This window comes from Trichosurus vulpecula, chromosome 3 (genome assembly GCF_011100635.1).
Source record: "Trichosurus vulpecula isolate mTriVul1 chromosome 3, mTriVul1.pri, whole genome shotgun sequence".
Taxonomy (NCBI): Eukaryota; Metazoa; Chordata; class Mammalia; order Diprotodontia; family Phalangeridae; genus Trichosurus; species Trichosurus vulpecula.
In genome coordinates this window covers 218254991-218267592 of record NC_050575.1, presented here as the reverse complement: position 1 = coordinate 218267592, position 12602 = coordinate 218254991, and the positions used below count along the sequence as shown (strand labels likewise).

General features: G+C 34.1%; 1 protein-coding gene across 2 annotated transcripts in view; it reads right to left on the bottom strand.

The window, feature by feature from the left end:
* The window catches only part of BIRC6 (baculoviral IAP repeat containing 6), a 295513-nt gene that overhangs the window by 40102 nt on the left and 242809 nt on the right, over positions 1–12602 (bottom strand). For both annotated transcript variants that reach the window (XM_036749540.1, XM_036749541.1), the window contains exons 67-69: positions 10931–11076; positions 10201–10311; positions 6021–6238 (exon numbers count right to left, since the gene is read on the bottom strand). In XM_036749540.1, coding sequence (XP_036605435.1) covers positions 6021–6238; positions 10201–10311; positions 10931–11076 — 475 coding nt within the window. The remainder of the gene's footprint in view (positions 1–6020; positions 6239–10200; positions 10312–10930; positions 11077–12602) is intronic.

Genomic DNA, 12602 nt, shown 5'->3' with positions numbered 1-12602 from the left:
GTCTATTCTTTCCTGTTTTTAGGTGAATGAGATTGAATATAGCCATGACTTTATAAGCTTTGAAAGGCCGGGTGAGTAAGCCATTGGAAGTCTGGGAGCTGAAGTCTATGTGAGAATTTGCCAGAAGCCATGAGTTAAGTTGATCCAGTTCACAATAGCCAGTTCACAATAGCAGAGATATGAACTCATCCATCCAGACCAGGGGTAGGGAACATGCAACTACAGGATAAGGTCACATGTGGCCTTCTAGGTCCTTGGGTGCAGGCTTTTGGGGGAGTCCCAAGTTTTACAGAACAAATACTTTTATTAAGGGGACATGTTTTGTGAAGTTTGGACTCAGTCAAAGGGCCACGCTTAAGCACCTAGAGGGCAACATGTGGCCTTGAGGCCACAGGTACCCCACCCAATCCAGACCATACCAAATTGACTGATGAAATTGGTAGAACCAATGCTATGTAGAAAATGTGTTAAGTCTGAACCCATTCTTTCCAAAGACTGAAGTGTATAAGATATTTGGGGTGGGGAGATGTTCTATTTCTACTCTCCATATAGCTCTAAAGTAATATTCCACTGTAAAAATTAACAGATATTTTTTAGGTCACATGGAATTGGTAACCTAATCACTGAGAGTTAACAGTAGAGGCAAAAATACAGTAATGGGAGCATGAGTTGAAATTATTAGAAAAGAAGCACTGTGACCTCTCAGGGGTGCCTCTAGAACTCTCAGGGGGAGAGAGAGCCACTTGCAATTTAAGAGTCTAGAGACTGGCTATAAACATATTTGGTACGGGACTGCTGCTATGCTTGGGTAAAGCAGCATAAATATCCCACCTTATCCTTGATACATGCTGTATCTTAGGCTCCAGGACTCCTTCCTGTGTTGATAAACAGTTGTGATAACAGTTAATGAGGTCTTCATAAGAGATAATTAGGATCACTGTTTCAATCCAATGTAGGTCAATGAATTTACTTTGTTGCTCCTTGACCAAACATAGACTTATAACCCTTGGCATTAATCAAGGAAAAAAAAAATGTCCCTTGCTTTATAAAGCTCTAAGTGTTGCTAAATCATCACAAACTACAACAATAGGGGGAAAACACTTAAGAAATCCATAGATATTAATAATCCCTGTACTTTGGAAAAATTAGATGTCAAATTGAGAGATGGAATGGAATAGGAAGGAGGTGGTAAAAAGGCTAAATCAAAATTGGCAGTGTTCTCCAATAGAATAAATTCCTTGGATCCAGAAGCAATTTCTTTTTTTCAAGGATAAGATCCCCTGAAATATTAAAACATTAGATCCTACTGGTTTATAGTGTTCATATAGCCTGATTAACCTAGACTCCATAGATCAAATCAACTAGCATTTATTAAGCCCCTATTATGTACCAGGCCATGTAGGCAAAAAACATTCTGTAATCACAAAGAGCTCACAGTTCAATAGGTGAAGACAATAGGCAAACAACTATGTAAAAAACAAGGTATATACAGGATAAATTTAGAAATACAGAGAGGGAGACAGAATGTGCATGTGTATGTGCAAGGTTTAATAAGTCTGTAAAGATAGGGCACCCATTATTACCGACTTTAAAAGGCAAATAGATGATTTTATATTTGATTCTGGAGGTAACAGGAAACATAATTCTTAGGTATTTTTAAAAAAGGTCCCTACTTTTTTTTTTTCTGGTGGGTGGATCAAGCGCCTAGAAGAAGTATTTTAGATGATGCAAAGAACATGTTGGAACTTTCTTCTTTTAGTTACTAGTCTTGGGTAATACTGACAAATGAGGGGTGTTGGCTTGAACCTAGAGATCCTTCAATTATTTCTTTACCATTCATTTTTAAAGGAAGTCAGTCTGTCACTACCTATTTTCATCTCAAACTACTTGTTTCTATCGCCATTGCATTATCAGTCTATAATAACTGCTCTAAGGTAATGAATCTAATGCCCTCAAAAAAATTGCCATTCTCTATGTCTACTTTGCAGCTTTGTGATTCTGTATACATTTTACATTTACTTATCTGTATACATGTCCCCCCCCCCCTTAGAAGCATGTAAGTTCCATTGGAAAGTGACTGTTTTTCTCTTTGTACCCCTAGTTCTTGGCATATAGTAAATGATTTAATAAATTTATTAATAAATGAATTTATGTTATTGAATATTCTGTGCTCACTTGCCTTCAAAGACCCACTTCTCCCTTTCGACAAAATACAACACCTACTCCTATTAACAATGCTAGAAAGTAAAGGCATAAACGGAATCTTTCTGAAAATTATAAATAGCATCTACCTAAAGCCATCAGCAAGCATTATATGTAATGGGGATAAGCTAGATGCATTCCCAATAAGATCTGGGGTGAAACAGGGATGTCCATTATCATCCCTGTTATTCAACTTGGTACTAGAAATGTTAGCTTTAGCATTAAGAGAAGAAAAAGAAATTGAAGGAATTAGAATAGGTAAAGAAGAAATTAAATTATTGCTTTTTGCAGATGATATGATGATTTACTTAAAGAATCCTAGAGAATTGAGTAAAAAACTACTTGAAATAATATAAAACATTAGTAAAGTTGCAGGATATAAAACAAACCCACATAAATCCTCGGCATTCCTATACATTACTAACAAAGCCCAACAGCTAGAGATAGAAAGAGAAATTCCATTTAAAGTTACCGTAGACAATATAAAATACTTGGGAGTCTACCTGCCAAGACAATTCCAGGGCCTATTTGAACACAATTACAGAACACTTCTCACACAAATAAAGTCAGATCTAAATAAATGGAATAACATCAGTTGCTCATGGTTAGGCAGAGCTAATGTAATAAAAATGACAATTTTACCTAAATTAATTTACTTATTCAATGCCATAACAATTGAACTACCAAAAAATTATTTTATAGAGCTGGATAAAATAATAACAAAATGCATCTGGAAGAACAAAAAGTCCAGAATATCAAGGGAATTAATGAAAAGACATGCTAAGGAAGGTGGCCTAGCCATACCAGATATTAAACTGTACTATAAAGAAGCAGTCATCAAAACTACCTGGTACTGGCTAAGAAACAGAGTGGTGGATCAGTGGAATAGGTTAGGTACACAAGACGCAGTAGTCAACGACTATAGCAATCTACTCTTTGATAAACCCAAAGAATCCAGCTTCTGGACTAAGAATTCACTATTTCACAAAAACTGCTGGGAAAATTGAAAAATGGTATGGCAGAAAGTGGACACAGGCCAATATCTTACACCATATATCAAAATAAAGTCAAAATGCGTTCATGATTTAGAAATAAAGGCTGATACTATAAGCAATTTGGGAGAGCAAGGAATAGTTTATCTGTCAGATTTATGGGAAAGGGAAGAATTCACGACCCAACAAGAGATAGAGAGCATTACAAAATGCAAAATGGATAATTTTGATTGTATTAAATTGAAAAGTTTTGTGTAAACAAAGCCAATGCAACAAAGATTAGTAGGACAAAATTGGGAGAAAATCTTTACAACCAGTGTCTCTGATAAAGGCTTCATATCTAAAATATACAGGGAACTGAGCCAAATTTATAGGAATACAAGTCATCCCCCAATTGAGAAATGGTCAAAGGATATGAACAGGCAGTTTTCAGAGGAAGAAATTAAAGATATCTATAGGCATATAAAAGAATGCTCTAAATCATTACTGATTAGAGAAATGCAAATCAAAACAACTCTTAGGTACCACACCTCTTCTGTCAGATTGGCTAACATGACAAAAACAGGAAAATGATAAATGCTGGAGAGGATGTGGGAAAATTGGAACATTAATACATTGCTGGTGGAGTTGTGAACAGATCCAGCCATTCTGGAGGGCAATTTGGAACTATGCCCAAAGGGCTATAAAAATGTTCATACCCTTTGACCCAGCAATACCTCCTAGGGCTATATCACAAAGAGATCACACAAGTGGGAAAAGGACCCGTATGTACAAAAATATTTATAGCAGCTCTTTTTTGGTAGCAAAGAATTGGAAATCAAGGGGATGCCCATCAATTGGGGAATGGCTAAACAAGCTGTGGTATATGAATGTAATGTAGTACTATCGTGCTATAAGAAATGGGGAAGATACGGACTTCATAATAACCTGGAAAGAACTACATGATATGATGCTGAGAGAGAGGAGCAGAACCAAGAGAACACTGTACACAACTGCAGACATATTGATTCTGTGATGACTAACTTTGACAGACTTGGCTCTTTGCAGCAATATGAGGCTCAAAGACAGCTCCAAAGGACTCATGATGGAAAGAGCTATCTACATCCAGAGAAAGAACTGTGGAGTCTGAATGCAGATTGAGGCAAACTATTTGCTCTCTTTTTTTTCTCTTCTTTTTTGGTTTTGTTTCTTCTTTCTCATGATTCATTCCATTGGTCATAATTCTTCTTTGCAACTTGACTATTGTGTAAATAAGTTTAATGCGAAGGTTTATGTAGGATCTATATCAGACTACATGCCATCTTGGGGGGGAGGGAAGAGAAGAAAATTTGAAACGCAAGAACATGTAGAACTGAGTGTTGTAAACTAAAAATAAAAAATCTAATTTTTTAAAAAAAGACCCACTTCTCCTAGCATTTCTAAACTTCTTCCTTGGATCCTCACTTTTAAAAAATAAAAAACCTAATCTCCTAAGATAAGGGTATTTCTCAAGTGTTTGCTATTGGTGCTCTTCTCATTTCTCTATACTCTCTCCTTTGGCAATATCATTCAAAAATATGGATTTCCTCCTATTTCTGTCTCCAAATGTTTACTGCCTTACCTAGATGTCCCACAACTCAACATATGCAAAAGCACAGGCACCAAAATTCACCCTATTTCACATGTTTATAACTTTGAGCTTACCTTTGACCCTTGTTCCTCTGTCATTTATCATTTAATCCACTTCCACAGTGCTTCTCTCTGGCTCATCCCTCTATTCCCCCACAATGCCATTCTAGTACGGACCCTCATTATAACCCACCTCTACTACTACAGCCTCCAAAAAGATCACAAGATCACAGATTAGGGCTACAAGAGGCCTCAGAAATCATCTAATTTAATCGTTCATGATCAAGATTAGGGAACTGAAGGAACCAAGTTCCCTCAGATAGTAAATAATAGAGATGGGATTCAAACTCAGGTCTTGTTACCCAAAGCAGAGCATTTTTCTCCCTGGAGCACAATAATTCAACACTTGCTTTTCATAATCCATTCTTCAGAAAGATGCCAAAGCAATCTTTATTATGAATAGATCTAATTTTGCCAATCTTGTGCTTGAAAATTTTCACTATCTCCCCACTGCTCATGAAGTAATATTTAAAATTTTCCGCCTATCATTCAAAGTTCTCTACAACAGTGGTGTCAAACTCAAATAGAAACTATTCTATATGTAACTCTACTCTATATGTAACTATATGTAACATATATAAACTCATCTATATGTAATGATTTCTGTGGACTGCATATTGATTTAATTTAAAAATGTGATATATGTATGCTTTATTATATTTTTAAATTTATTTTGTTAAATATTTTCCAATCAAATTTTAATCTGTTTTGGCAGCAGTCAGGAGCATTATGGGCCATGTGTGGCACCAGTATATCTTTCTAGCCTTATTGCATATTGTTCCTTGGTCCCCTCCCCCTGCTTGACTTAGACACAATGGGCTGATTACTGTTCTCTGAATACTTCTTGTGCTCTCATGCTTTTGCTCTTTCTTTTCATATGCCTGAGGTATTGGTCTTCTCTCCCTCTTTACTTACTGAATTCCTAGCCACATTTTAATGCCCTAGTCTAACATGAAAGCCTTCCCTAATATTCCTTGTTTGTGAAGTCACTAACAACCTCCCACCTTGGAGCAGCTAAAGCACTTGCTAATGGACTTGTTATGAATTTTTTTAAAGAAAAAATATTTATTTCCAAAAATTTATAAGAGGATCCCTAGCTTGTACTTTCTAATAAGTAATAAGGGGGATGGGAGGGAAAAAATAAAATATACTATATACCTTCATGATATCAAGTCGTTCTTCATCACAGCGCACAAAGACACTGGAAGATGATGAAAGAGGCAGTGATGTTGAAAGTGTCACAGCTTCCTGTGCAAGACGTCTGGCTCTTGCAGCACTATTTGCATCACTTGCATTCTTCACTTGTGACATGTAATGATAATTTACTTTAAAACCCAATTTTCCATCATCATCTTCAGAAACCATTTCAAATGTATCTGGGAAAGAAGAAAAAACAGCAGAAAAGGTGAAGCAATATACATTGTAAAATAAATCTCAGACTTAAAAATTTTGAAATTAGTAAACAATTATTAAAACACATGCAATGTCTAGTTCCCAATATTACAAATGATGCTACTCCAGAGTGCAACAGCAATGAATTATTAATGAGATTTAAAAACAATTAATGAAGCTATTTCATATTTTTTTTTTTGCTAGCTGCTGTAGCAGACAAAAAACTAGTACAAGATTCTTTTAGGATTATAATCCTAAAATCAAGATAAAATTTGGAGTAGCTAAACAATAATGCAAAGTGGCATGTGATTAAATGCCAAGCTAATTAGCCAAGGCAAAAAAAAATACTATGAGTTTAAAGAAGGAGAAATTAATAACTTTTCCTGACATCTGTTAATTTTGTGATTACTTTGCCTAAAAATTTGGATGCCACTATTTCTGCCCTGAAACCATCATTAATCTGTCATGGTTATAATCTCGGTATTAAACTATTTCTCTTTGTTACAAAGAATACAATTACAGATTAAAGGATAACATGAAATGACTGATGCAAAACAGATCATATCAATGAAAGCAATCTAGGGGAAACAAATAGAAACAGTATAAAAGACATAAATAATAGTTGTAGCCCATAGTGCCTTTCCAAAATTGTTAAAATGAAAATGACTAATTCTATATGAGCTCTGAGAAGTGAAAATGACTCTTCACTGGGTAGTCATAATCAATGTATAATATTACTGAGGCTGCATACAGCAGGAATGTTTCACAGACTAAGAGTTAGAGCCAGAAGGATCTAGTAATATATATGTAAATATATAAGTAATCTAGCCTATAATTGTCATTATTTTTTTGTATTTTAAGAATAATTTGAGATGGAAATCTGTCTCCCTCTCTTTAGTACTGAGTGAGACACAATTGTAACAAAGATTAAAAATAGAAAGTGGGGTGGGGTTGGGAAAGGAACTCAGCAAATTCAAACAGCACAAATGAGTTGGACAGTATGTGCAGTATGTCATACCCTTCCACCTCCATAGGAGAGAGGCGTATTTTCTTCACTCTTCTCTGGTGTCAGAATTAGCACTTATAATTACAAAGCCTTAGGGTTGTTTTTTAGTTCTTCCTATTTAAATTGTTTTGATTATGTATATTGTTTTCTTTGTTCTGTTAATTTCACTCTGCTATCTTACCATTTTTCTCCAAATTCTTCATATCACTTCATATTCCATTTCATGTATGATTATTTACAATTTGTTTACAGCCATATGCTAATTGTGAGTATCTAGTTTGTTTCCAATTATGCTGTATATGAGACCTTCCTTTACATCTCTGACCTCCTTGGGGTATAATATAGTGGTTTCTCCAAGTCAAAGTGAATGGTCATTTTAGTAATTTTTAAGCCTAATTTCAAGTGCTTTCCCAAATGCTAACCATGGTATTCTAAAGTGGAGACAGCAGAGGTTTGACGGGTTAAATGCCCAAGGTCATTCAGGTGGATGTCTTGGGACTGGAGTTCAGGTGCTCTGACAATACCCAGTATTTGGATAGTTAAATGGAGGACTCTGGATTTGAAATCCACTGATCTTTCCACTGTATCACAGGAAATGAAAAATAAACTTAAACAATTAGAATTTTATGGAAGAACTGACATTAATTCATCTTCTAAAAAAGATCAACCCAAAGAAACACAGTTACTAAAAAATTATGGTAAAAATCATTTTCAGAAATCTTTGCAAATTACAAAAAGCTTTAGAAAATACAAAGTTTATTCAGTATAATAATGGAAAAAAGATCCCATAAAAATAAAGGTAAAAACTATTTGGTCCTTGGTATAACCTCTGGAGGTAATGGGCATCTCTGGTTTTGAAGTAACCAGCTGAAAGGATCTGCTCATGAGCCTGTTCCTTTTTCTCTCTCTTATGCTGCACAAAGGTAAACTTGGAAAGTAATGGACACAGCCACAGAAGAAATATGCATATGCAAACACGTGCACATTTGAACACAGCCAAATTTACAATAAAAATATAACAGAGCTGCCTGTAGCTCTAAAATAGCTAAAAACTACTTAAGTTGTCTGCTGGTTCTGGTTTGTGTGAGGGAAGGTTGCAACAAAGCCACCTTGACCATGGACCTTCCACACTTTTTCTTTTACTACATATGGTGGTTTAATGTATTTGTGGTGAAATATATTTGTGGTCTTTGTGTTTATCAAATACTCTGCTACTGTATTTGCTTTCTTCTGCATTTTGTACTATATCCAGTTTCTTCCATTGACTAAGACCTCTATTTTTTAATCTGTACCAAACTTTTATTATAGTTTTGTATTATAGTCTGAGATTTGATATAGGCACCCACTTTGCCCTTTTTTCATTATGATCCTTGAGATACTGACCTTTTGTTTTTCAACATAAATTTCAATATTACTTTATCTAGCTCTATAAAATATTCCTTTGGTAGTCTGATGGATTAAAGCACTGAATAAGTAAATTAGCTCAGGTAATATTTTCACTTATTATTTTATTGGCTCAACCTGTATTAATATAGTTCCTAAATATATCTTGGTAGACTCCCAAATAGTTTATGGGCTTCTGTAACTATTCTGAATTAGAATGTTTCAGTAGCAATTTGTTTTTAGAAACTTTTTTTTCTGAGGTAGAAGGAATATAAGAAACACAGAGATGCATAAAGTAGGGAAATAATATAAATACTAAGCAATATGACAGCAAGTGATCAGAACAAATTAGGCATCTATGAATTTTGGGAGATAGAGTTTATAATGACTCTCTAGAAGTAGGAAAACTGTGAGGCTAATATCTGCTAAGCCAGAACAAGCTCAAGATCGTGGAAGAAACTGATGATGGCTAACGATAGTGGCTCATTGGACTAGGAATCAGGGGAGAAAGGCAGGCCAGCATCCAAGGTATCATCTCTAGGGGAATGGAAGGTAATTTAGTAAAAAAAGAGGCCCAAGACCATCCCGACCTCAGTCATGCTTTGTTTAGTTGTAGCAGGCAAGATTAAGAATTAGAGAGGGGGGATTTAATGGACAGTCTTTTTGTCACTTCTACCCAATGCTCCTGGTTCTAAGACTTTTGGGTGAGGGACAGAGTAAGTTTCAACCTCTTTCAGGCGACAGCCCTTCAAATCTACAAATGTAGTTTTCATGTCCCTCGTAAGACTTCTCCAAGCTAACCATCCCTAGCTCCTTGAATCACTCCTTAATATAGCAGGAACTTGAGGCTCTTGTCCATCAATCCTGCTATCCTCTGAAAGCAATTCATAATGTGAATATTCTTCCTAAATGATATTCTGGGGATTGAACAGAGTAGTCCAGTTGTGGTTTGACTAAGGTAGGGTACAGTGATACTATTAATACCTTACTGCTGACAGTTATACTTCTTTTTGAATTCCCTCTTTATCTTGAGCTTTCAGAAACTTTGGCAGCTCAGTGGTGCAGTGGATAGAGTGCTGGACCTGGAGTTAGGGAGTCCTGAGTTCAATTCTAACCTTTGACCCTTGCTATGTGATTCTGGGCAAGTCACTTAGCCTCCATTTCCCTAGTTACTTCACCTACAGAATGGGAATCAAAGGAGATGATATTTGTAAAGAACTTAGCAGTGCCTGGCATGGAGTGAGTACTATCTAAATGCTATTATTGCTATTTCTTCAAGGCTCAGGTTATACCTTCTTTGCAAAGCCATGATTGAACACTCCAGTTGTCAACGCTCCCTCCTGCTTCTGCAGACACTGTATTATACTTATTTGTGAATGTGTAGTATCTACCCCAGTGCACTGTAAACTCTCTAAAGGCCTATCACTAGCGATTAGATAATTTTACAATCATATATCATACTGAATCTAACTATAATCTTAAGAATTTAACAGACCTCTCAACCATTTTTATATGCAACAAATAATTTTAAAAACAAATATTGAGATTTTAACTTACCAAACTGTAACTTTTTCATGACAGCTACATACTTTTCTTCAAGTGATCTTAATACTGACAAAGGTTTTGGTTTCACAGCAACCTTCTTGGAATACTCAGCCAGCTTCTTTTCTGTTATTTAATATTTTAAGAAAAATGATATCTGATTATGTATTTTGGTAAAATGATCACAATTGGAAAGACTTTGCTTTTACAGTCAAAGCTAATGGAGGATCATTACATCAATTCATCATTTACTTGCTTTATAATAGATTTTTATGTTTTGATAGTTACTGGCAAAGTATTCATTCCTTTCCATTTTAAACACATCTACAACAAGACTACATACTAATCTTAAATATAAGCCCTTACTGATTTTTTAAATGAATTATCAGAAAAAGTAACAACAAAATCAAACTTTTCTGGAGGTTAATATATATATATATATATAATATATATAAAAAAAGTTAATCTAAACAATTTAAGATCTTTCTCCACTGAATAAACTTCTTGTTTTAATCAAGGATTCATGTATAAAGATGATCAGATTTTTGGTATATGATTTTCACTCACTCAATTTTCTGACAGTAGCCATATCATATTGATATAAAATTCTGAAATAAGGTACTATCTATAATACATAAAAAAAAACTGGTTTGGGAACAACTCAGGTTTTCAGTAAACCAAACATATTCAAAATTAATCAGTTAATAGAATATTAGAAGGTTATATATGCAATGGATTATTTTACCTTGATTTGCTTGCCGTAAACTGGTGGTAGCTGCATAAACTATTTCAGCTGTTTTTTGAATATCTGGTACCAAAAGAGTGAGTCCTTCAGGTTCTTGATCAGATGCATCTGGTTTTACTCCTGTTTTAGCTTTATCCTTTTTAGATCTGTATTTTTCAAAAGGATATGTAAAGAAAAATATGATTGTAGGGCTTAAACATAACAACCAACAGCAAAACTATCACTACTATTAAAATAAAAATGAAAATTTTGCATTTCACTTAACATGAAATCAGTCTAATGTACACTATGAGAGGCCTTTAATATGAAATTATTCAGTTAAGGTTAATTAAAAATGTATAAGGAAATTTTTTTCTCCAAATTAAAAACACTGACAACAGGCAATATTCTTATGTGTCATCTTAAAATTACTCAGATAGATGTCATGATGGTTTTTCCCATAGTTTTGCATCATTAGAGTAAATGAAGTTCTAACCTGTAAGCATGGTTAAAAAAAAAAACCAACCAACCAACAAAAGACAAAACTCTACCATGTTTGAGTATTTTCTAATACTACTACTACCACCATGTCAGTGGCACAATACCATAATTTAACCTAAATTCAGGGAATTTAGAGGGAGTAACTACAAATTCAATAGTTTAGAAGGGTTTTTCAGTCCAACTGAAATTTAACTATGCTCGAATACATGTATTTATATAACAAGGTTCATTTCAGCGAATCTTGTTATAAATAAAAATATTTTTATTAGAAAACACTTGCAATAATGTCAGAAACACCAAGGCAGTGAACAAAACAGAAGATGCACTTAATGTCAAATTCTGTTAAATAAGCAAGGAACCATAGCATGTGATTTTTCCATAATATCTATATCTAGAAAACTGAACTTTAATTTTAATATCACCACTGTTTAGTAATAATGCAGTTTAAAACATTTAAAAACATCTCACTGTAAGTTCACAATTAATACTGCAAACTATGCTTCCATTAACATTATTTTGTCATAAAACAAGTTCTCATAGTATTTTTCTAGCATAATCTGTATAAAGAAATCTACAAAAAGTATGTTTTGCTGATCTTCATATTTACATTCATGTTAAATTTCAAGTGAAGTTAATAATCTATCCCATCAATTTCTGATTTAGTTTTTATCATGTATTAATACAAAACACTGAAGAACATATAAATGATTATTTAATGCTTAAAATGTATACATGGTGATCCATGAACCCAATTAAATAAAATTATACCCAAGATAGAAGTTTATTAACAAAAGTACAGCTTATTTTTCCAGGTCAATATATTTTTCTTTATAATAGGGTGTTTGTTTAATTCAAACAACCGGGCATAATCATGACTAGATGATTGTCTAGATGAAGCCAGGAAACAGAGTAATTTTAACCAAATCAAATTACTCATTTTAAAATACAAACTCAAACAACTAAATAAAATTCTAAACAATGAATTTAATGTCAAATAAAATGAATCTTTTCTTGTAGAAAAAAAAAATAGGATTCTGCTGAAAGAGAGTCCAAATAATTGTAGGCATCTGAAAGATAACTAGGTGAGCCTTCATAGTTATCAATAGAGATGAATGGAATCCAAGGGCAATGAGGTCCAAAATATAAAAATGCATACAGTATACTTAGAACTGAATGGATGCGAAGTTTTCAG